Source organism: Telmatherina bonti, assembly GCF_933228915.1.
Source record: "Telmatherina bonti genome assembly, chromosome: 15".
NCBI lineage: Eukaryota > Metazoa > Chordata > Actinopteri > Atheriniformes > Telmatherinidae > Telmatherina > Telmatherina bonti.
Window position 1 is genome coordinate 31,141,364 of NC_136613.1, and position 24,405 is coordinate 31,165,768.

Sequence of the window (24,405 nt, forward strand, 5' to 3'; positions counted from 1 at the left end):
CGCTGCAACACACCTGTTTCCAGTCAATGTCCTTCACTGTTGTCTTCTAGGAGCATATGACTAATAAGTCATATGCAAAAAAAAATGCTTTAAGATAAAAGCTTAATAAAGTACATGGAAAAGTAGATAAGTTGCTTTAGATTTACAAGTAGATGAAGATTCCAATACAGACATTGAGTTGACACTGGTTAGCTTGAATAAGGTATGCTTTCAGGTATGCTTTCAGCACCACAAGAACTACGTTTGCAGGGGAAACAGCAGAGTTTGGGTTCAGACTGTAGTGATTTGGGATCACTACTGGTTGCAGAATCTCTTCTGCACATCTCTCTCCATGGAGATTTCCTCCTGTAATAACTAGACTCGCCCTGCGATGGACTGGCGAACTGTCCAAGGCGTAACCTGCCTTTCTCCCAAAGCCTGCTGGGATAGACTCCAGCTTCCTTGCGACCCTTCATTGGATTAAGCGGTTAGGATAATGAATTAATGAATAACAAGTCTCATTTTTCCAGTGAGGGAGATGCCTCCCAAACCATCACACCGCCTCCACCGTAAGTTGTTAACATTTTGGTGCCTCAATCGGCAGAGTGGTAGTTGTTTCTTCTCCACACTTTGACCCTACAAACCATCTGCCTCAGGCAGAATCCAGACTAATAGCGTTCCTCCACATGTCTAGGTTGTTGTGCACATGTTGCGACACCAGTGCAAACATGCTCAGGACAGAAACCCATCCTCCATGTTGTTCTGCAGAAGTTGACTGCAGACTCTTAGATCTGCTTCTGGTTTCTAAGTCCTGATATCTGCCGTTATCATGAATGTTATGGTCTTCAACTTGAAGATGCTAACTTGACTCAGTCCAAATAATGCTGCAGCTTGTCCTGTTGGAACACCAGCTTGTTGTTTCCCTGTGAAGTGGCCCCTCTTCAGTGAAACAGGGTGGCAGTGGCTCAGGAGGTAGAGTGGGTCGTCCAATGACTGGAAGGTTGGCAATTCTAATCCCACCTGGTCAATCTGTTGTCGTGTCCTTGGGAAAGACTCTTCCCCCAACATGGCTCCATGTACGAGTGTTCAGAGAGGCAGTTGGCATGGATTGGTTGCCAGTCTCCCTCAGGGCAGCTGTGACCACACATGTAGCTGAAAATCACTTGGAATGAATGATTTCCAGTACCTGGAGTACCGAGTCAATTACAGAAGTTATTTTATTCTATTCTACAGTCATTTAGCACATGCTTCTTTCCGAACCGACTTACATATGAGTGAGAACAACACAAGCAAGTACTCCCTTCCCACCCTGTAATATCACCTATGTCATAATACAAAGAATTAATACCATAATGTTTGTTGCAAAGAACTGGGCTAATTTTTCCAACTTTCCAACAGTTATACTAAGTTTTGAAGTGCTCCTTGAAGAGCTGAGTCTTCAGCTTGCTCTTAAAAGTAGACAGGGACTCTGCAGATCGGACAGAGTTTGGAAGATCATTCCACCATCGTGGCACAACAGAGGAAAAGAGTCTGGCTGGTGATTTAGTCCCACGTATTGGTGGTAACACAAGGTGTCTTTCACTGGTGGAACGTAGCTGTCGAGAGGGAGTGTAGGCCTGGATTAGGGAGTAAAGGTAGGCAGGAGCCGTTCGAGGTATTGTTTTGTAAGCCAGAAGCAAAGCTTTAAATTTGATGCATGCTGCGGCCGGAAGCCAGTGAAGTGCGATTAGCAGCGGAGTGACATGAGCTCGCTTTGGTTGGTTGAAAACCAGACATGTTGCGGTGTTTTGGATCATCTGCAGAGGTTTAATAGAGCATGCAGGCAGACCTGCCAGTAGGGAATTGCAGTAAACGATGTGTGAGATGACCTGAGCCTGAACCAAAAGCTGAGTTGTGAGTTCTGTCAGGTATGGTCTGATTCTCTTGATGTTGTAGCGAGCATATCGGCAGGTATGCGCAACATGGACCTTAAAGGTCAACTGGACATCCACCATGACACCAAGATTCTGGGCAGCAGACGTAGGAACAAGTGTGACAGAGTCAAGTTTCACACTTAATTGCGGATGTAACGAAGGACTGGCCGGGCAGACAATCTTGGACACATTGAGCTGAAGGTGGCGAGCCTTCATCCATGCAGAGATATCAGCAAGGCAAGCTGACTGTCTCTGCTACTCATCCTTCACGTGCATCTTCCTCACAAATGTGGTTCCATTTTAAAGGGAACTACAAAGGTACAACTTATTTATTACAACAAAAAATAATCAAGCACAAATGTCCTAACCTTTAGTGCTTTAATGTCCTTGGGAAAAGTGCTGATCCATATATTATGTAAATAAACACAACCTGCAGTGATTTTGTTGTATAGTCATTATAAAACTCCTGGTATGCAGTTTCTGTCTACTTCATCTGTGGAAGTAAATAAGAATTTTTACGTGTTGAAGTGTTTGGTGCTGTAGTCTTATTTGAACTCCATCCTCAAAACAAAATGCAAAGGAAGAAATTATCTAACCAGCGGACGAACTGGTGGAAATGGGTCATGTTTTGTCTGTGTGAGTGTGAGATACGGCATTAATGTATTTATCTTACTAACCACTGACTGGAAATATTGGAAATGTTGTTGCAGACAGCAGCATCACTTTGCTCTGCATGTCAGATCCAGCTCATATGAAGCAGCAGGATGCATTTTAAAGTGACTCTCTTAGTGGGGGAGGGAAGCAAGGTGGGTGAGATGGGGTCATATCAGTGCAGTGTTGTTTACTGCAGGTATGGGAAGGGGGAAATCCTTAACAGCGTTGAGCTCCTGGTTCCATCCAGCAGGAAGTTGGTTACCTTTTATTTCAGTCTCTTCCTGTGCAAGCAGAAATTGTCCTGTTTGTTGTTTTGGATGCAGCTGTTAATCATCTTTGATAGGCTTCATTTAACACTCCTGTCCTTCACTGTTGTCTTCTAGGAGTAACTGGGCCTAAAGGAGAGAAGGGCGACCAAGGAGAGAAAGGAGATCGAGGCTCAGTTGGGCCAAAGGGAGAATCTGGCTCTGGTTCACAGGGTGGAGCCCATGGAGAGAAGGTTTGCTTGAATAACTGGAAAGCACACACTCCCACCTGATTCCTGTTTTTTTTCTGCTATGACCTTGTTAATGAGCTTTGGGAAGGGTGTGTGTCGTCTTCCTGAAATACAAGCAAATGGCCACTAGAGGGAGCAAGGAGCCTGAATTCAGTATATCTACAGACTAATCACAAACGCTGGTCCTCTGTGGCTGCTGAGCGACACGTTTTAGATGTTTCCCTGCTTCAACACACCTGAATGAAATGAGTCACAAGCAGGCTTGTGTTTAACTATGAATAGATTTAATCTGAATGAGGTGTGTTGAAGAGTTCAGGACTCTTGATGACCAGTTTTACATCCCTACACCTTATATAAACACTTTATTCTTAACACGGCTAACAATATGGATTGTTCTGGTGTAATTATATTTGGCCTATAGTTGGCCTGCAGTAAACTGGGCTGAAATGGAGTGTATATGATGTCATTCAGGTAAAACTGGGTTAAATGTAACTCAGTTTAATTAAATTAGTGTTCAATGTTACATTTTATATGTTAAATTCTTTACATGTTGTTTTGATGTGCAGCTGTTTGTATTGATGCATTCATGGCTAAAACACACTGAAATAGATGTCTTTCACATACTTTTGAAATATTGATGCAAATGTTTGTGGTCTTCTTTTGTTTGTTTATCTTTATAACACTTTTACAAGTTCAAGTGTGTCAATGCAATATGATTTCATCTCCTATGAAGATGAATAGGCATCATTGCTTTTGTCAGTGTTTCTCATAGTTCTGCCTCTTAAACTGCTGTTGGTTTCGTTTCCAGGGAGAAGCTGGTGAAAAGGGAGCCAAGGTACATATTGACTTTTGTTATTTTGTATTGTGGATCTAAGTTTTTAACATGCAGATATTTAGACATATCCTCTTTACAGATTTGCATAAATCTGAATCTGAAAATTGGATTTTTCTGCTTCCTGCTTCTTTCACATCAGGGCAGCGCAGGTTTTGGATATCCAGGAACTAAAGGTGACCCTGGACCTCCTGGGCCCCCTGGTCCTCCTGGCCCTCCAGGTCCTACAACTGAATACACAGTTAAAGGGGACGGCTCAGTTGTCTCAAGAATCCCCGGACCACGAGGACCACCTGGATCGCCGGGTCCCCAGGGGCCACCAGGAGATGATGGAGAGCCAGTCAGTAAAAGTTTTGTTTAAAAACTTTTTTTCTTTAAAAGTCTGAAAATAAAGTGAAAGTTTGTAAAATTTGCTAAAAGTCCATTTTGTTCTTAACTCTGACAGGGTGATCCTGGTGAGGATGGAAAAACTGTAAGTTTCTTTCTGTGTGTCTCGTTATGAATAATGAATTTTAGCTTTGAATAATGTTACTGATCAATATTTCATTTTCATTTAGGATAAATTAATTGTTTTTTTCTTTTTTACCTCATTTGATCTTTTTTATAATTCTCCATTGTAAGTGTTTTATTTTATTTTATTTTATTTTATTTTATTTTATTTTATTTTATTTTTTAATTAATTTTATTTCTTTTTTTTTTACTTACTTTACTTTACTTTACTTTACTTTACTTTACTGTACTTTACTTTACTTAAGTAAAATGAAGTTAAGTTAAGTTAAGTTAACTTGAGTTGACTTGAGTTGAGTTAGAAAAGGCACTTGTGTTAAGCTGTGTATAAGTTGAGGCCATCGGTCATTCTCTGATCCCTATGACTTGCTGCAGGGTCCTCCGGGACCCCCAGGCTTCCCGGGAACGCCAGGTGATTCTGGACCTAAAGGAGACAAGGTGAGACCGTGTAGAAATGGAGGAATGAGAGAAATGGTTTTATTTTGAGTAAATGTCTCTGCTAAAGACCTACCCTGTCTTGATGAAACTTATCCACACAGGGAGACCGCGGAGAGGGTCAGCCTGGCCCTAGGGGGCCCCCAGGACCGCCGGGACCACCAGGACCAGGATTCCGATCTGTGAGTTGGTTATTGATCTTATAAATGTTCAGATAGACCTTGTTATAGCAACAGACTGCTGAGTGTGAGTCTTTGATGGTGTGTTTTAGACCTTTATGGACATGGAGGCTTCTGGATTCCCTGATCTGGATTCTGTCCGGGTAAGACCAAAGAAAACTCATCCTGCTTTTATAGGATACATATTTACCAGCAGAAAACAACGTCTATGTTTTTCTACAGCTGAAAATGAAATTTGATGTAGCTGAATGTTGTTGTCGATGTAGGGACTCCCTGGACTACCAGGTTCCCCTGGCCCTCCAGGCCCCCCTGGTCCTCCAGGTACTTCCACAGGAGGCACAGGACTTAGCTCTGGAGCATTTGGACCATCAGGCAAGGATGGAGCACCTGGTCAACCTGTAAGAGCCAATCCTCATTTCTCTTAACACATATAGAGACTTAACTAAACCTCCCAGCCAATAAAACAGTGAGATTAACTGACACTAACTAACTAGTTCAGCGTCTAACCAAATCATCTACCAACAAGCAATTCTTTTGGCCTGTAGGGCTTACCTGGTTTACCGGGAACTGATGGCTTGTCAGGAGCTCCTGGACCCAAAGGAGAAAAGGTAAAGACCCTGCAAAAATGATCATTTCTTTTCCAAAAACTAACAAATAAAAAATCTTCTGCAGACTTAATGACTGAAAGCAAACTGAGATCAAACTGTTTGAAAACAAGCCGGATCTAGATCTAGATCTTTACCTAGCAAGTAAAGATCTGAGGACTGCAGTTGTGCAACACACTTTGTAGGATTTAGTGAAGACTCCAGCATGAACAGAGTCAACATCAGGTGACCAATCACAACGTTATACCCCCGACAGTGACATGACAGCTGCAGCCGAAGCAGAAGGAAAGCATGAAAAAGGAACAAGTAATATTTTATTCTGTCAAATTCAACACTTTATGTCTACTGTTAATATTAACAACCAACAATGGGACTCAAACCAACCAGTAGATCCATGTTCTGTCATCCAGATAAGGATGGAAGTTGTTTGGTGACTTTGTTTAGTTCCAAAAACATTTTATTCAATTCAATTTTATTTGTATAGCGCCACTTCACAACAATGTTGTCACAGGGCACTTTACATACACGAATCAACATACATATCATTTCAAGTCAGTTCTTACATATCCTATAATAGAAACCAACTGATTGCATGGAATCATGACTTCGATCCAATCCCCCATCCCGAGCATGCATGAGGCGACAGTGGGAAGGAAAAAACTCCCTTTTAACAGGAAGAAAACCTCCGGAAGAACCCGGCTCAGGGAGGGCAGCCATCTGCCTCGAGTGGTTGGGGTGGAGACGACAGGAAAGACAGAACAACATGTACAACTGCACTTATTCAGGAAGACCTGAGGAAAAAAGGAGAAATGAGTTACAGATGGCAATATTGGCATATATTTATACATTAATATGTTAGAGAAATAGAGCGAGGTACTTCTCAGTGCATCAGGTGACGTCCCCATTGCTACATAAGTTAGTTTTATGAGAAAAACATAAACATGAATAATCAGGTAGGTAGAGTCTGATACACACAGAAACACACAAAGAAAATACAGGAAAATAAAATGGACGGAGGTTGGTTTCATATCCGTCAGAGTGTTAAAAGTAAGACTTACATTAGCATTCCATCTGATGACACTTCTTATGAAGATTGAAATCAAACTGAAGTTAAAGTCAGCAAGTGTTGTTGAGTCGTGCAGAGATTCTTCATCATTCACCACCAAATGTACATTTTCTTTCCACTCTTCACCAGAACCGATTGGTCAGGAGTTACTATGGTAACACAACCCAATAAGAACTGAACCCGCTTTGCATTTCCTTAATTTACCTCAATAAGCCACTAATCCTGCTTTGTAGAACAGGATCTGGACCTTCAGTCACTTCAGTGCTGGATTCATATTTACCTCGATGTAAGGAAGAAACGTCCCGTTTCCGTAGGGACTGTCGGTGACTCGTCACTTCTTCTCCTCTGCAGGGGGATTCAGGCGAGCTCGGCCTCCCAGGAGCAATCGGAGAGAAGGTCTGAATTCATGTCTTTACTTTGGTTTTTTCCCACTTTGAGTAAAAGTTTCTTCTAGTTTATAATAAAATCCACTCACTAACTCATAGGTTTTAGGGTGACAAGAATAATGAGATTATGCCATAGGGATATTTAGAAGAAAAAACGTTTTCCAGCCTTTTCTTCCCCTACACGTCTCCCACCTCGCTACCTATCCTCCTCCTCCTCTTCCTCTCTAAGCCTTCCCATCTGCAGGTAACTGGGCTCCAGTTTGTCAGCCTTCAAAGAGGATTTGTGCCTTCCAACTAAATTTAGATGTTTCTCAAACATTATCAGCAACAGACTTGCAGTCTGATCCGAGTGTTTGCAATTTTTTTCTTCTGCCAGTGAATTTTTCCTAAAACACCAACCAACATCTCTGTATGTGTCTAATTTTATTAAAAAGACACGTTTACTGTAACTAATAATAAATAATTCTGTAAAATATTTTTTTTTGTTTAGAGTATTTCTATTATTTCAAAATGCATATAATGATATACATATAATTCTGTTCTACAGGGATCTCAAGGAGAGCTTGGTTTACCAGGACCTCCAGGAGAACCTGGATTGGCTGGTCTGCCAGGACCCATAGGACCAGTTGGACCTCCTGGGCCTCCAGGACCTCCGGGACCAAGTTTTCGAGTTGGATTTGTGAGTTGTTGCTGGGATGTTTGCAATGATGTGCTTTGATGAAGCTGACAGGCAGTCAGAGGTCAGCCTAGTGGTATAGACAGGAATACAGACAGACAGACAGACAGGGGATTTAAATACAAGTCCATCAGGTTCTAGTGGAGATAATAATGTTTGTAAAGGAACTGTAAAATAGCAAGTGTATTAACATTCAGACTTTGGCTTTTATTACATCAGTTTTGTTTGTTGTGGTTCTGTTTAAGTTGTTTATTTTAAGGTTAACTGAACTGTATTTTTATGAAAACATGCTAATCATACAAACTATTCATAACTGCAGAATTAGGCTGAAACTGGAGCTCTGAGTGATGGTGAATGAAAAGCCATTTGGATGATGACAAAGTCGGCTCTTCCAGAGCAGCCACGCTAAAAGAGCCACATCTTTAAAAAGAAATAAGCTAACACTTAATTAATAACACTGCTAAAACCAAAACAAAAGAGAACGAAGCCATCATATCTGCTACTGTGTGTTTTCCGGCTGCAGAGGGAAGTGTTTAACCAGCCACTGAGGTGGCTGCACTCTGGCCTGCAGGAGTGTGCACAGCTTCACAGAAATAAGCAGCCATGTTCCACTCAGACACTCTGAAACCAGCAGTAACAACATGCAGACAAAAAAAACAAAAAATAAAATAGAATAAAATTAAAAATGTTCTCCCCTTGTAGTAAACTGGTAGCAGACTCAGCCCTGACTGGCCCAGTGTAAAACGAAGCAGTTTAGTGTTCTCAGACGGAGTTGCTGTCCGACAGCCTGCAGGACGCTGCGCAGTACGACACGTTTCACGTCAGACTTACAGGCTCGCTTTCTGGTGGATTTAGGTGAAATATGAGTGATGTAGCCTTCAGACAAAGAGGGTAAACATGCGACCGATGAGGAATGAGTTACTTAGCTTGTTTCAGCAGGTGTGCTTGCATTTAGCTGCTTTTCGCTTTGCTATTTACTGTGTAAAACAAACTGTTATGTGAAACTCAGAGGTGCACACACACCGTGGCTGCTTGGCAAACATGGAGTAATCCACTTTCTGTCCTTTCTGTGGCGTTTATGATGGGAACATAAAAGGAAAGATATTCAGGTCATGAAAAGCATTTTTTTAAATCCAGATTTCCTGCAACACGTGGGTCTAAATAAGTTTTTCTTTCCTGTAAGTTCTTAATATAAAACATCTGGTCAGATTCCAACTGGTTGCTTTAATGACTGATCTCAGTCTCCCAACATCCAACATTCGACCCAAACTGTCGAACTGTGATGTTAGCGAAGGGATTCACTGCAAGACAGCAACATAACTTTAATCCTTCTTCATGGAGTCAAAACGAACCGAGCGACGGATTCATGCAACGTCTTTGCTCCTCGCGGGCAGAACATACAGAATAAACATGTTTAACAGTTATGCAGTCAGAACATATTTTTACAGTACAGGAAAGCATTGATGCTTGGGATGTGTGCTAAAAGGATGTTTTGGCAGTTTGTGATGAAACTTTTGGTGTTTTCTCAGGACGACATGGAGGGCTCCAGTGGGGGCTTCACTAATGGACTTCCAGGTGTCAGAGGGCCAGAAGGATTACAGGTACACACGTTCCTGTTGAGCAGAATATGAAACATATCTTTTAAAAGCACTGAGACATTTTGTTATCAGAGGAATGGATGCTGTAAAATTGTGTGTGTGGTGTTAGAAACAGTGTGAGACCAGATCTTCGGGCTGCATGATGGCCGAAGTGATTCTGTTCAGGATGGAGATGCTGATTGTTTTCTTCACAGATTGTAGTGGAGAAAATGTTGCAAAAGAATGAAGCTGCTTGCACATCAGTTTTATGCTTTAATCCCCCAAATCTTCCATAAAAATAAAACCAGACCTGCTTATTGACCTAAATTTAGCTTATCTGTATGAAAAAGGAATGAAAAAGTCATCGGTGTCACCAGGAGGAAGTTCAGCTTCAGAGCACATTTAAAACATTGTCACTGAGGCAAAAACGCCAAACCTCACAGCAGCCGCAACTCACACACACACCAGCATTGGCTTCACAACAGGTTGCTGTGGACTGGGAGCAATGGTTTCACTTTAATCCTTTAAACTCCTGCTAGTTTTGCATAAAACAGTTTTTTCTGGATAAAAAGCGTTTTGTGGATCAACTGTTTCCCCGCCTGCTTTTACTGGAGCCATGCAGAAGTGGTTTTAGTTGTCTGACAAGTGTTTACTGACTCCAGGTTTATAAATGGTATACATCTCCTTCACATGTCAAGAATCTTGCCTTTCCAGTGGTGTATAATGTGTTTAGTCCTTGGAGAGGAGACTGAATAAAACACATATTTATTTGTCAAGTCCTTCCCGCGGGACACCTAACTGGTCAAACAGGTCACCTAATTCAGTTTTAGTTTACTTCCTGTACATAAGCTGTTCATGTTTCCATTGGAAGAGGGCAGTGGGATAAAAATGCAGGATTACTATTTGCCTGTTTGGGAATAACAGCTGTAGTTCTGCAGGAAAAATAAATAAAACTGCATCATTTCATCTCGGCATGAAAGGCGTCAGTGTTCCTGTCATTTCCAGTTGTTGCCTGATCAGCAGATCATCTGTAAATTTGTTAGAATTTAACTGTTTCTGAAGTTGAAACGCTTTAGTTGTGTCTGATACTGATGAATGTTTTAAAGTCTGGTTGGAGAGCGACAACCTGCAGTAAAACTTCTGGGTCTTTTAGTGATTTAGGGAGATTAGATTATAGCTTCTGCTTTACATCCTGTTGGAAGAGCAGATTCAGGGTTAGAGGTTAACCCATAATGCCTAATATGTCACATTTTATTCAGTTGCAAGGACCTTTTGCATAGTTTTATACTTTAAAACTCATCTTAAAACCCATTTTTATTCCTTGGCCTTTAACCCGATGTAAGACGGTTTCCTGTCAGTGTGTTATAGTTTATTTTTACCGGTTTTTACTTTACTTTTTATTCAGTTTGTTTTATTGTTTTAATTCCGTATTCCCTGTATGACCTGTTGTTTTATTGTGTTATTTGCATATGAACTGGTTCATTCTGTTTATTTTTTGACTGATTGTGTACAGCACTTTGTTTCAACTCTGGTTGTTTTAAAGGGCTTTATAAATACAATTGAGTTAAGTTAAATTTGCTCAAAATACTGTTGTATACATTTTTATACATGTCTTCTGCCCCTCATGGATATTTTTTGCATGGGAATAATTCTGACACGTTACACAGTAACATACGGGACATTTATGCAAAATAAATTTATTTTTGTTTTTTTTCTACATTTTGTGAAACAGTCAACAACAAAAGAAAGGAGGGGGTGACTTGCTGTGCATTATCGTCAAGTCAGGCATTACAGGGTTAAACTTGTTTACCTGTGGGAATCTAAAGTCATGACTGAGATGTGAGTTTGATGAATTGTGCAGCAACTGTTCTGCCAAAATAAGCATCCAAAACGTTTACAAAGAGCATGTTGTTAAATCAGTCTGATCATTAGGTTGAAGTTTTATTAAACCGGTTGGAAAGGTTTTTTTTCTGTGTGAGAATAATGTGTACGCGAGTCTCCACCTAACCAAAACATATGTGTGTTTCCAGGGTCCTCCTGGCTTACCTGGACACCCAGTAAGTACATGTACATTTCCCATGAAGGTCTCTCCCTGCACAGGTACTGTACTGACTTTAACTGCTGGTCCAGTTCTGGTTTGGGCCACATCCAAAACACAGAACTGGATCAGCGTGGACGCTGAAGGGTGAACAGAGAGTTGCTGCTTTTCAGCCAGACCACCAGTCAGAGGACGCGCTCCACGATGCAGAGTCTGCCTTGTTGCTGATGTTTGCGTTAAATTAACTTTTTGCAGACGTGTGATTGTATTTCTAACTTGACTTTACTTCTGTAGGGTAAACCCGGATTACCCGGCATACCAGGTCCAAAGGGAAACCAAGGTTCTCCAGGAAGAGACGGACAGCCAGGACTGGACGGCTTCCCCGGACCTCCGGTAGATTCAATAGAAAAACTTCCATTTCTCAAACACTTGGTCAAATTAGGGGACACAGAGAGACATCAAGACTTTATTAACTAAGTTAAGTTGCCAGTTAGGTAGGCAGTTGAAAACAATAAAGAAAAAAAAATAACCGGTGTTAAAAAATAATAAATAAAAAAACAAAACACATGACTAAAACCAGTTAAAGACAATGTAATTTAAAACACTTTACAGGAACAAAAGACCTCAGTTGCTCGGTAGAGCAGTGAAGCATCACATCTGAATCCTTTATGACGTGCACGCTTTGGCCGTCAAACTGTGCCTTTTCCCAGATTCCACACTAATCTTTTATCCACCGTCACCTCAAGTGAGTGTGGAATAAATCCACTATCTGACCCAGCTGATGACAGCGATGCTACCAGTCCAGCCAAGTACGGCATAAAAACGTTCACAAGACAAAATGTTGAGTCAAACCTTTCCAAGCTGAGAGCTGACGGAGTCGGATCTGAGTCTCCTGAGGACAGAAAGTTCAGACCGAGCCTCTCTGGACGTCTCTTTAGATGCCAGACTGAGCATCAGCTGTAACGTTACGTTTGCATTTCCTCTGTTTAGTTAAATGTTTCGTGATGTTGCGGAGCTTGTCTTGTCTTCAAAGTTTCTAACTGTTGTTGCAGGGACAAAAGGGCGACCGAGGCGACAGAGGAGAGAGGGTAAAAATCGCTTTTTGTCAACAAATAAACGTCATTTTACTGACACACTGTTGTAGTTTGGATGAAATACTTGATGGGACCTTAATGTATTTATTAATTTGTGTTGTTAGGGTGACCCGGGTCGAGATGGAACAGGACATCCGGGTCCAGCGGGTCCACCTGGACCACCAGGACAAATCCTCTATCAGCCGTCTGATAATGTGAGTACCGGAGCGCACGCAGCAATATTTTAAATTTATCATTAATTTCTTCTTATGACTGAAATGGAAAGCTGAGTTTTGTCTCCATGGTAACGTCTCACTTCACCCTCCACAGTTTGATACGGTCCCCGGCAGAGTCGGCCCTCAGGTGTGTATCCCTTTCACTCAGCAGTCACAGAACATGTCTGCTGCTAGTCCAACAGGAAGTCTTTCCCTCAGAGAGGCTGTCCGTCAAACGTTGGGACACGTGTGATGAAACCAGGAAGAAGAGCAGCTGGAAAGATGCAGCAGCGGACACTGATGGAGAAAAGATCCCTGTGAAACATGTTGGGTGGTGATGTGTGAAGGAAGGGTGCGGGATGAGACCCCTCACGGAGTCTAGAGACACAACTTCTGATCAGGCTCCTCTGATATCAGGAAGAGGTGAAAATGAGGAGGAGTCAGGAAAAATGGAAGCTCAGGCTGAACAACAGTAGGAGCAGGAAGGTGATTGGCCTGGAGCGATGAGGACAGAAGCAGCAGACCTGAGAAAGCGGATCCCCCTTCCTGAACTTCAGCTCGATTGGTGGATTTTTCTCAGCTTTATCAGACTTTGTTGGGATGTTAGAAAGCATCATATCTGAAGAAGTCTGACACCCAACAACTCCACGTGTTTCCATCAGTATGCCGAGGAGCTCTGCCTCATAGAAGTCAGGATGAACTGATTATTTGTAAAGTCATGAAAACTCAGGATTGTCGTCTGAAACAGCAACTGTGTCTCGATCGATGCCAGTCTGCAGAGGAAGGACCCAAACCCAGCATGCAGGAGGCGGGTAGAACACTGCAAAACTGCAGACAGAGGTGTAGCATAAAACAGGAGCATAAAACAAACAGGGAACATTTAAACTAAGGAAGATGATGACTGGATGAAGAACAGCTGTGGTCAGGAAACAGAAACATTGAAAGCAAAAATTACAAAACTGGAGTAAATTTAAAAAGACACTGACAACTAAAATAGAACAAAGCTCTTCACACACCATGAAATACTGTAAAAATAACCACATGTCTGTTTCCCTGTGCAGGGGGGGCCTGGTTTACCTGGAAGAGCAGGATTCCCCGTGAGTCGCTTTGTGCAACATGATTAATTGTTTATAACTATGTGTTAATAATTCATTTTGAACCACATAAATGTCAAAGAAGTGTCAGAAACATTCCCATGCTCAGGCCTGTGTATTAAAACCGTTAATAATGATTAAAGAACAAAACGAGACTTATAGATGTTATTAAAACAACGCAGGCTGAGCTCACGGCTGTCTGAGTCAAATCTAAAGTCAGACTTTGGCTGAACAACATGACATGAGAACATCAAATCTTAGCTGGTTCAGTTGTGTTAACGACAACTACAGTGGATAGAGGGTCATCAGACAAGCTTACGTTATAAATATAAATAGTGCATAATGAAATATTCACATTTGTTAACATGTAATCGTGGTTCTTTTAGTTATTTTCATTTGGAAAAAATGAATGATTTTCTGCTCAGCAGCTTCACGATATCCCAGTTTATTTACTTCCTCCCCTCAGCTCCATCCAGACAGAGATAAATGACTCCAATTATTATAATTAATCTCTGAACAAAAGGAATTTCCAGCTGCAGAGTCACCTTTTTGTTTGTTTCTCCTGTGTGATGAATATTATTTATCTGACAGGGTCCTATCGGACCGAAGGGGGACCGGGGTGACCCTGGCCCAACAGGTTATGGAGTGAAGGTAAACTTCAGCTGTTTTGTTCCGCTGTTAATGAAGCTGTTCATCATCTTTAAGTCTGTCGTCTCACCGCTGCTGTCGTGTCTCCAGGGCGATAAAGGAGAGCCGGGTTTAATCATCGGACCGGATGGAAACCCTCTGTATCTGGGCGGCCTCACTGGTCCGAAGGTGAGTCTGTGTTTCTGTCTGCAGCAGTCAGCTCTTTCTTCCTGGTTATGGTCCCACATTTGTAGCACAAACTACAGTCTCTGCTGTGTTTTTGCAGGGAGAGAGAGGACCTTCGGGACCAGCTGGACCCCCTGTAAGTGTTTGTTTTTAAGATTTTCCTTTTATATTCGCAAGTCAAGAATATTCTTAAGTCAGAATGTATTTTCTTTCATTTCATAACGTGTTGCTGCAGGGTCCGTACGGACCTCCTGGATTAAAGGGGGAAATTGGAATGCCTGGAAGACCTGTAAGAGTCCTTCTGTTTGTTCTGACATTAATACTGCTTTTATGTCTTTATACATCCTCTAAAGCTACTCTATGTTGTTGTTTGGTGCATTTTCCTGTTTCTTTCTGGTTTTTTTTTTTGTTTTTTTTAATGTTGAGATAAAAAAAAAAAAGATCAATAACTTTCTCCATCAGGGTCGCCCCGGTGTGAATGGATACAAGGGTGAGAAAGGAGAGCCGGGAGGAGGTGCCGCTTACGGCTACCCTGTAAGTAGTGATATCTTGCAGTGTCTTACAAAAGCAGACTTTGCAGTGGCAGAAACTAATAAAGACACTTTCACATCATCTTCCTCACTTTACAAGCTCGGGTCTTCTCAGACTTTGCCTTGCCAAACAAAGTGTTTTCTGACGCCGTTAATCTAAAACAAACACAATGTAATGAAAAAGGGTTATTAACTAAACGCCTGTATGAAGCATGGTGGCGGTAGTGTCATGATGGTGGCTACGGCATGGCTATGGCCTGTTTTGTTTCCCTGGAGCCTGAATGATTCTTGAATCATCAGTGAATTATGAATTCTATGATCCTACAGAAAGATGGATGATATGAGAAACTGTTGTTCTAAAAAAAATATCTCCTTAATGTTAAAAAATGAAGAAATGATTGTGCCTTTTTTATTTTGTGTTTTATATCACATTTATTCAGAAAATCTGACGAATTTGTAAACTTTCAGAACACCAACACTGGGAAAAGAGACCTTATGTATGCACAGTGTGCATTTGTCAAACTTTTTATGTATTGCATGTTCCACACACACATTAGGATGTATGAATGTGAGCACCGCCACTGAAACTGCAACTTATCTAAATATGTGCCTTTCAATGGTTTTCCTAAGTCAAGATTTAAAACAATATTTCTTCACATTTTTGGATTGATGGTTTACACTCGAACAACAAAACAAAACCGTGTGACTCTGCTGTCAGTTCCCACATTTCCTTCATCATGTTGGCAGGATGTCAGAAAGTTCCTCCCATGATGGAGGACATTCCTCTGCTGATGTGGGATCAGTTCTGGCATCCCTAGGCCTCCTCCTGTGGCTGCAACACTTTGCTAATATGTAGCTTTACTTTTAAATTTAGATGACCATTTTTCATGCGATGGACTGGCGAGCTGTCCAGGGTGTACCCTGCCTGTCGCCCAAAGCCAGCTGGGATAGGCTCCAGCTTCCCCGCAACCCTGAATTGGATTAAGCGGTTCAAAAAATTAATGAATGAATGAATGACCATTTTTCTTTATTTACACTAATTTACATATTTATTAATGTTAGGAGACAAAACATTCCAGGTGGCATTTGCAGCTGTGCTCAGTTTAAGTCAGATGGGATGCGTCAAAGAGAGTTGCGTAGGAACAACTGGACATACAGATTCATACATCTGAAGGTTTCTGGATGCACTCTCCTGGTTTTGGGTGAACGTCATCTTTTAGGATGTAGCTACACAATCCTTCACACATGCGGTCTCAGATGTGTCTCTCTGTAGTCACTGAGTTGTCGTGAACCAGAACAACAACAGCAACAACAAAAAACACCCCTAAATAACTGTGTTTTCAACAGGGTCCACCAGGACCACCAGGGCTACCAGGACCCCCTGGGCCAGCCTTTCCTTTGGATCGATTCAACGTAAGTCCACATGATCACAAAGCTCTCTTCAGGTTCTTGTCTTGCATGTGTCTCAGACTTACCTGTTGCATTGTTTCTTGCTTTCTTTCTATTCGTAGCGCTATGACGAAACATCAAGGAGTTACCCAGGTACGATATCCCAGCATGCATTGGTTGTTTCAGTGCCAAAACTAACCACAGTGAGAAGAGATCTAAAAATTACAAATATAAAACTCCAGAAGCAGTCAGTCATGAAGCATGGCGCTTCCACTCACTCTATGTTTCTGAGAGTTACTCTTCATACTGTCTTTCATTGTAGTTGTCAAAGGGGAAAAAGGAGACCATGGTGAACCTGGACTTCCAGGGATCCCAGGTACCTCCTGAGGTTTACATAAACAACCACATGTTGCATCCCCCACACTGCGGCAGCGTTTTATTCACCAATGCACCTGTCTTCTTTTTCAGGAACAGCTTCTAATTTTGATATTTACGCATTCAAGGTAAGTGAGCTCATCACTACACAACTGGTGGAGTCTCTGATTGGTCTGGATGGGCAGGACAGAATGCGAGCAACCATCCTAATATTTTCTAACAGAACGAACTGAAAGGAGAGCGTGGAGAGACTGGTGTCAAGGGAGAAAAAGGAGACCCTGGTGGTGGATATTATGACCCACGTTTTGGAGGACTACAAGGCCCTCAAGGACCACCTGGAAGTCCTGGCTTACCAGTGAGTCAGAAGACATTTAGTTTCACTAGTACTGCAAGAATATGAACCTCCACAAAAAACAAAAATGATCTTTTATATATTCAACCAAGATGTTTCATTTTGTTTTCTTTCATGCTAGGGTCCAAAGGGGGAGTCTATCATGGGTCCTCCTGGACCCCAAGGACCTCCAGGACCACCAGGGGTTGGTTATGATGGTCGCCAAGGTCCTCCGGGACCACCTGGACCTCCAGGACTCCCAGGTTCTTCATCATTTCCTGGACCTTATAGGCCCAATTATCGTGAGTTTCTTTTTTTTCTGTGCATTAAAATGATGGAATCAGACATAAAAGTAAAATTCGGGATGATAGCTTCTGCAGCCATATGCGCTTGTCACCAAGTGCCTATAAAATGGGAAGGAAATGTATAAAAATGTCCTGTCTTTAGTGATAGAGGTCAGTCTGCTCTATGACAAATAATTTAGCTGCAACTCTGTTGCTGTGTGCTGGAAAACAAGACATCTGGTTACCATTAGTTTTACTGGTTTGAATATTACTCAGCTTCAAAAGTATCTCAAAACAACAGTTTGTACCTGAATAATGAGACATAATCTGAATTTAAAAGTCAGATAAATGATAAGTTCTTGTTCTAATTTATAGCTGTCAGCATCCCTGGCCCTCCAGGTCCCCCCGGCCCACCTGGAAGTCCTGGTCTCTCCTCTGGGGTAAGTCCTGATGCTGATATATTTATGATTGTGTTATGGATGAAACAGCACTTCACTCTACAGTTTCATATCACATGGTATCGTATTGTATTGTATTGTATCATATCATATCGTATCGCATCATATCGTATCGTATCATATCGTATCGCATCATATCGTATCGCATCATATCGTATCGCATCATATCGTATCGTATCATATCGTATCGCATCATATCGTATCGCATCATATCGTATCGCATCATATCGTATCGTATCATATCGTATCGCATCATATCGTATCGCATCATATCGTATCGCATCATATCGTATCGCATTGTATCGTATCACATTGTATTTATTGCATCGCATCGTATCGCATTGTATCAGATTGTGTCGTATCGTACCATATTACATCGTACCATATTGTATTGCATCATATAGTATCATATCATATCGTATCATATATCATATTATATCTTATCGTGTCGTATTGTATCGTATCATATCGTTTTGTATCATTTGTATCATATTGTATCGCAGCATTTCGTATTTTATCGTATCGTATCATATTGTTTCTTATTGTACCATATCATATCGTATTGTTTCATATCATATCACCTCAGATCGTATTGTATTGTATCGTATCACATCGTATTGTTTCGGATCATATTGTACCGCATCATATCGTACTGTATCGTATTGTATCGTACCATAGAGTTTATGTTGCTGATTAAATCGAAATTTATTTTAAAAATAAAAACTGAAAACATTTTTTTTTTGTTTCCACAGGTCACGGTTTTGAGGTTATACGACACAATGATTGCGACTGTCAGGCGCCAGGATGAAGGCAGTCTCATCTACATCATGGACAGGGCAGAACTTTATTTGAGAGTGCGTGATGGATTGCGACAAGTCATGGTATGATCATGTTCATCATGAAAATAGTCACAGGATAGGTGGTTTTCAACCAAACATTAGGTTTTTATCAATTTCAGATGTTTTACCAGTGACTGTCATGTTACTGGTTTATAGGATTGTTGAAACTGTGGCAAGTTCATGTAAAAATTAGTAAACAGCTTCTTTTCCTCCTCAGCTTGGGGACTACCGCCCTTTCTACAGAGATCAAGTAAGTTCTACTGAAGAGTAAAACTTAACATTAACTGACCACTAATTTAACCTCTGGATCACTTTGTCATTTAAAGGAGAACGAGGTGGCAGAAGTCCAGCCTCCACCTGTGGTTCTGTACCCTCAGTCCCAAGACCAGTCCCAAAACAACGGAGCGGGCCATTACTCCCAGGGTGACACTGTCATACGACCTATTGAGCCTCCACCTGCAGACCCCAGATACCCCCCTCATTATGATCCAAGATTCCCTGACCAGAGATACCCAGGTCAGACAGATGATAGATCAGCCGGCCAACACACTGAAAGACATCCTGTCACTCCACAGCGCCGACCCAACCCACCTGTAGGAGGACCTGTTGGTGGTGTTGACGCATCAAGTCCAGGGGTGAGATAAATGTCGGTTTTTTCTTTTTTAAATAAAATCTAATCCAGAGGATCCATGTGATCCAGGTTTTTTCTTTTTTTTTGCCCTCTTTTATTGCTATTGTTTTTATTGTTTCTCGTGGAAATGTGCTATTAACTGGAAATTAACTAAAGGTTAACTAGAAGTTAACTGGATACTACCGTTAAGTGGACATGACCTGGCAGTCATTAGTATGTTTACTAAACATTCTGATTCAGTCCTTCATATTCATTTAAATGACCACCAGGTCTCTTTTTAAAGACCTGAAATTATTAACTGAGACTGCAGTGACGGTGTCGAAGCTGCTGCTCATTTCATCAATGTTTCCTCGTAGATTGATGTATTTTCACACATACATTAAGCTTTCTATATACTTCATGTCATTGCAGGTTAATTAAAAAGATTTAATGTGATTTTAATAATAATGTGCGTTCCTCTTTTCATCAGCTCCATCTCATTGCCTTGAATGCCCCACAAACCGGGAACATGCGAGGAATTCGTGGTGCAGACTTCCTGTGCTTCCAGCAGGCTCGGGCTGTGGGCCTGAAGGGAACCTTCCGAGCCTTCCTGTCGTCCAAGCTCCAAGACCTCTACACCATCGTCCGCAGGTCGGACAGGGACAGCTTAGTCATCATGAACCTCAAGGTGGGATGTGGCAATTGTGACTCCAGTACTTTCCATCCTTTTGGAAAGTTTGAATGAAGGCAATATTCATTTATTTTTTATTTCGCTTAGACGTTTTTTTTTTTTATTTTCAGAATCAAGTGTTGTTCAGCAGCTGGGAGTCCATCTTTGCAGATAACCCCAGTAAAATGAGGGAGAACGTACCCATCTACTCCTTTGATGGCAGAGACATCCTCAGGGACAGCGCATGGTGGGTTTAAGTTCAGTTTACCAAAGCAACATGACCAAGGGCTGATGTGTCTGCAATGATGCTGCCGGTGCTGATGCTTCATGTTCTCCTCCAGGCCCGAGAAGATGGTTTGGCATGGATCGAGCAGCAAAGGCCACCGGCAGACAGACCATTACTGTGAAACATGGCGGGCAGGCGACCGCGCTGTGACCGGCCTGGCGTCATCGCTGCAGAGCGGCCACCTCCTGCAGCACACACCCAGCAGCTGCTCCAGCTCTTACATCGTCCTCTGCATCGAGAACGCCTTCACGTCGCCCTCGAAAAAATAAACCCAGTTCATCCTCCATCTTTGTTTGTGTGTGTGTGTTCTGGGTCCTAGTTAAACACACTTTTTATATCCAAGATTTTTTTTTTTTTTTTTTTTAAATTTCACCGTGAAACAGCTAGTAAAGATGTGGCGTCCACTGAACTGACCGTCCAGCACGTTGCCTGGCAGGGACGCCTCCCATTGTCCGCTCCTCCCTTCCATAAACGCCAAAGAGATGGGTCAAACACAATCAGGTCGGTCCTTTTTCTCGGGGGGCATTGGCACATATTTTCTCCACAGGGCAGGACGGGAGCAGAAAGGATAACGACATTCTCTAATTGTATCCCTTTTGTTTTGTTTTGTTTTTTTATCTGTATATTACAAGTTTGTCATTTGTGTTTTCTTTCAGTGTTTCACTGTCGGAACTGTTTTTAAAGATTCCTCCTTTTTGTTTTTTGTCTCCTAGGTATTGACGTGTCCACATTTTTTTTCCAACTTCATTGTAGAATTTGGGGTCATGATGGGGTGCAGCAAACTTTTAAGGACTATTTTAAATTTTAAAAAGAGATAGATATTTATTTTTAAATGAAGTTATGTAAGGACAGAAACAAAAACTTTTTAAAAAAAAGTTTTTATTCCTACACAGCACAGAATTTTCATGTCTTTTCTCCTAAGTGCTTCTGATCAGAAACCTTGCCTTACAACACACCCAGCATTGCTCTGCACGGTAAGCTTTTAGTCAACCACTTCATGATTTAATGCATTATTTTGCAGATCTGCACATGCAGCCAACGCTGCTGTAAGAATAATCGCACATTTAGAACAGAAGATTTTTTTTTTTTTTTTTTTTTTTTTTTTAGAAATCTGTACTTTCTTTTTCATATTAAAAGGATTATTTGGCCTTTTGCCACCTTGTTAAACCTGTTAGTTTGTAAGCTGGAAGAAATTATTTTGTGGTTGATTTTTGTTGAAGTGATTGCTGTGTTGGGTGGTAAAGGCATGAAATGCAGTATATTAGGGAGGAAGTGTTTGCAGCAGCCTTCCATTCGCTTTCAGATGATAACTTTTGGCTTTTGACTGTACCTGTGGACATGATTTATCTTTTTTTCTTATAACACATTGTGCTGTACTGTTTCACCCAGGCACTGAATTAAAGACTTTTTTCAACCAGTCATGCGATGTACCGTACAGCGGTCTGCGCTGTGTGTTTGATTCTTCTACTGCTCAGAGAGACAGAATCATCCTTGCAATGTGACCGTGACTTATCTGTGCTTTGCTGTAAACTGCCCTGACCGGCTGATGTAATGTTGCTCTCAAAGCATGTTGCTGATGGCTTTGACTCGGACACAAATCATTTGCATCAGAGGCAATGAGAGGCGTTCAAGATACCTCAGTTGTGCAGGGTTTATTAACCTTCAGAGTCATCTGAACGATAAATCAGTTGAACATGAAATCATGAGGGAAGATTTGATCTGTTGTAACAAACATTGGTGCGAGTTCTTGTTGCACGGGCTGAGGGGTAATTAGTCGATCTTGTGTTATCATACACAAAAAACATTTCAGAGACGTAACTGGAAAAGGTAAATGAATGGTGACTGGAAATAAAATGATTGAACTTGATAGAATGTGTGTAAACATACACACACATGGGATGATCTACAAAGGTAAATCTTTTTGTGTATTAACTGTTGTTATTCTCTTAGAATGAACTATATCTATTTGCCACACAGATGACATATACGTATCACCACTTTTACTACAGTGTCTCTGAATGGACAAATAACTGTGAGAAATGAGAACCCTCTCCACTTAAAAACTGCAGTAACAGCTTTGTTTGATAAATCGTATGGCAGCGTTTGGGATAAGTAACGCCTAAAAAGGACCATAGAAAAAGGCAGTACACATGTACACCACGTTGCCTGTAGAAACACTCACAGATGAAAACATCTTTTAGCCTAGATGAATTATGGCCAGTTACCCATAGGAGTGAGTGTGAGTGTTGCCGTTTGTTTGTCTCTGTGTGGCCCTGCGATGGACTGGCGAGCTGTCCAGGGTGTACCCTGCCTTTCGTCCAAAGACTGCTGGGATAGGCTCCAGCTTCCCTGCGACCCTTCCTCGGATTAAGCGGTTAGGATAATGTATGAATGAATGACTAATGGCCATTGATGACCACTGTGTATTCACAACATTGCATTTAAGGTAATGTCTATGCCCATTTTTACCACTAGATGTCAGTAATTCTTACACACTGTACCTTTAAACCATGTTATGTTGGTATATAAGGCCCAAGAACAAATTCCCCACACGATTACACCTCCAGCAGCCTGAAGCAAAAATGGAACCATGCTTTAATGTTTTTTCCAGCAAATTCTGCTCCTACCATGTGGATATGGAGCTGAAATGGAGACTTATCAGACCGGCAACATTTCTCCATCTTCTATTGTTCAGTTCTAGTGAGTGTGTGTGAATCGTAGCCTCAGTGACCTGTTCTTAGCTGACAGGAGTGGCACCCGGTGTAGTCTTCAGCTGCTGTAGACCATCTGCTTTGAAGTTGGACGTGTTGTGTGTTCAGAGATAATACTCTGCATATCTTGGTTGGAACCAGTGCTGATATGACTTGCTGTTGTCTTTCTATCATCTCCAACCAGTCTGTCCAGCCTCCTCAGACCTCTGTCATCAACAAGACATTCTGGTCCAGATGACTGCTGCTCACGGGATCTTTTCTCTTTTTCAGAACTTCTCTGTAAACCCTGGAGATGGTTGTGTGTAAAAATCCCAGTAGGCTAGTCATTTCTGAAATACTCAGCCTGACTGGCACCAACAGGCATTGGAAAGGTTTGTTCTAATGGCAATGTTATCTCTAGGACCTGGATCAGGTGTTAAAATAACTATGATAGTTTTGGGTTGAAACATTACAAAAATAATATTCAGACAGCAATTTCTTTTTTTTTTTTTTGCTATAGCTCTCCAGAAAGTTTATCAAGTCTTTAAAAACGGATTATATGCCACTATCATTTAAGGAACCTTTTTATGACTTCAATTCCTCAGAAGAATAAAGAGTTTACAGATACTAAATATAGATACATTAGCCTGTTCAATCTGGATTGCACATTATTAATAAAAAAAAACCTGACTTTACACTGAGTGGATCAACTACCCAACATTATACTCCTCAATCAAGTGGGCTTTAGGTATTGCAGACCCAATCCATCTAGTTTCTATACCTACTTTATCCTTTTCAGGCCTGCAGTATTAAAGAGACCTTTTGACTGAGAAAGTTAACATCAAATATAAATATGAAGATGTTTGGGTGTCCATAGGTGGGACCTACAACGACACCAGCAATGGTAAGAACTTCAGCATCTTCATGTTGGTAGCACAAAGAAAACTGTTATCTTTCCATTGTTATCTGAAATAGATCAACTGGTTAGATTGCCCGACGTCTTATAGTTGTACTATAACTCGGTGCATATGATGGCTTAAGGGCATTTAGTATGTAAAGTTGTGAACCCATTGCTGCCCTGCAGGCTCCCAAGGCAGAGAAACTGCACTTCATAACTTTGTTATTATTGACATCTTGATGCATTTAAAGCAACATTTTGCTTTATGGCACCACAACAAATGCCAGCAACTGGCTACATATCAACACGTTTTTCTTTCTACTTTCTTGGTCTTAGTGAGGACTGGAGCTGCAGGGTTCTGAACTAACTGCAGCTCTCAGAGATAAGGCATGTATAAACATTTATAATTGTATTTTGACCAATGTACACCTCTGTTTGGACATTCTTATCAATAGTTTCTGCACTTTCAAAGAAAACACAGAAATGATCAGATAGAGCCATGTCTAT

At 41.4% G+C, this 24,405-nt stretch overlaps 1 protein-coding gene across 3 annotated transcripts in view; it reads left to right on the forward strand.

Moving 5' to 3' along the window:
- col18a1a (collagen type XVIII alpha 1 chain a) overlaps nucleotides 1–21,642 on the forward strand; it is an 89,454-nt gene extending 67,812 nt beyond the window's left edge. For all 3 annotated transcript variants that reach the window (XM_079253965.1, XM_079253963.1, XM_079253964.1), the window contains 36 exons: nucleotides 2,930–3,045; nucleotides 3,851–3,877; nucleotides 4,017–4,214; nucleotides 4,320–4,346; nucleotides 4,757–4,819; nucleotides 4,921–4,998; nucleotides 5,088–5,138; nucleotides 5,262–5,393; nucleotides 5,541–5,603; nucleotides 7,018–7,062; nucleotides 7,600–7,731; nucleotides 9,258–9,329; nucleotides 11,336–11,362; nucleotides 11,638–11,736; nucleotides 12,396–12,431; nucleotides 12,542–12,631; nucleotides 12,747–12,779; nucleotides 13,693–13,728; nucleotides 14,317–14,376; nucleotides 14,464–14,541; nucleotides 14,639–14,674; nucleotides 14,774–14,827; nucleotides 15,001–15,072; nucleotides 16,416–16,481; nucleotides 16,580–16,610; nucleotides 16,780–16,833; nucleotides 16,926–16,960; nucleotides 17,056–17,187; nucleotides 17,306–17,465; nucleotides 17,823–17,887; nucleotides 18,658–18,786; nucleotides 18,962–18,994; nucleotides 19,071–19,379; nucleotides 19,845–20,042; nucleotides 20,156–20,271; nucleotides 20,366–21,642. In XM_079253965.1, the coding sequence (XP_079110091.1) occupies nucleotides 2,930–3,045; nucleotides 3,851–3,877; nucleotides 4,017–4,214; nucleotides 4,320–4,346; nucleotides 4,757–4,819; nucleotides 4,921–4,998; nucleotides 5,088–5,138; nucleotides 5,262–5,393; nucleotides 5,541–5,603; nucleotides 7,018–7,062; nucleotides 7,600–7,731; nucleotides 9,258–9,329; nucleotides 11,336–11,362; nucleotides 11,638–11,736; nucleotides 12,396–12,431; nucleotides 12,542–12,631; nucleotides 12,747–12,779; nucleotides 13,693–13,728; nucleotides 14,317–14,376; nucleotides 14,464–14,541; nucleotides 14,639–14,674; nucleotides 14,774–14,827; nucleotides 15,001–15,072; nucleotides 16,416–16,481; nucleotides 16,580–16,610; nucleotides 16,780–16,833; nucleotides 16,926–16,960; nucleotides 17,056–17,187; nucleotides 17,306–17,465; nucleotides 17,823–17,887; nucleotides 18,658–18,786; nucleotides 18,962–18,994; nucleotides 19,071–19,379; nucleotides 19,845–20,042; nucleotides 20,156–20,271; nucleotides 20,366–20,579 (3,167 nt within the window). In that variant the 3' untranslated portion in view covers nucleotides 20,580–21,642. The remainder of the gene's footprint in view (nucleotides 1–2,929; nucleotides 3,046–3,850; nucleotides 3,878–4,016; nucleotides 4,215–4,319; nucleotides 4,347–4,756; nucleotides 4,820–4,920; nucleotides 4,999–5,087; nucleotides 5,139–5,261; nucleotides 5,394–5,540; nucleotides 5,604–7,017; nucleotides 7,063–7,599; nucleotides 7,732–9,257; nucleotides 9,330–11,335; nucleotides 11,363–11,637; nucleotides 11,737–12,395; nucleotides 12,432–12,541; nucleotides 12,632–12,746; nucleotides 12,780–13,692; nucleotides 13,729–14,316; nucleotides 14,377–14,463; nucleotides 14,542–14,638; nucleotides 14,675–14,773; nucleotides 14,828–15,000; nucleotides 15,073–16,415; nucleotides 16,482–16,579; nucleotides 16,611–16,779; nucleotides 16,834–16,925; nucleotides 16,961–17,055; nucleotides 17,188–17,305; nucleotides 17,466–17,822; nucleotides 17,888–18,657; nucleotides 18,787–18,961; nucleotides 18,995–19,070; nucleotides 19,380–19,844; nucleotides 20,043–20,155; nucleotides 20,272–20,365) is intronic.
- Nucleotides 21,643–24,405: the final 2,763 nt, after the last annotated feature.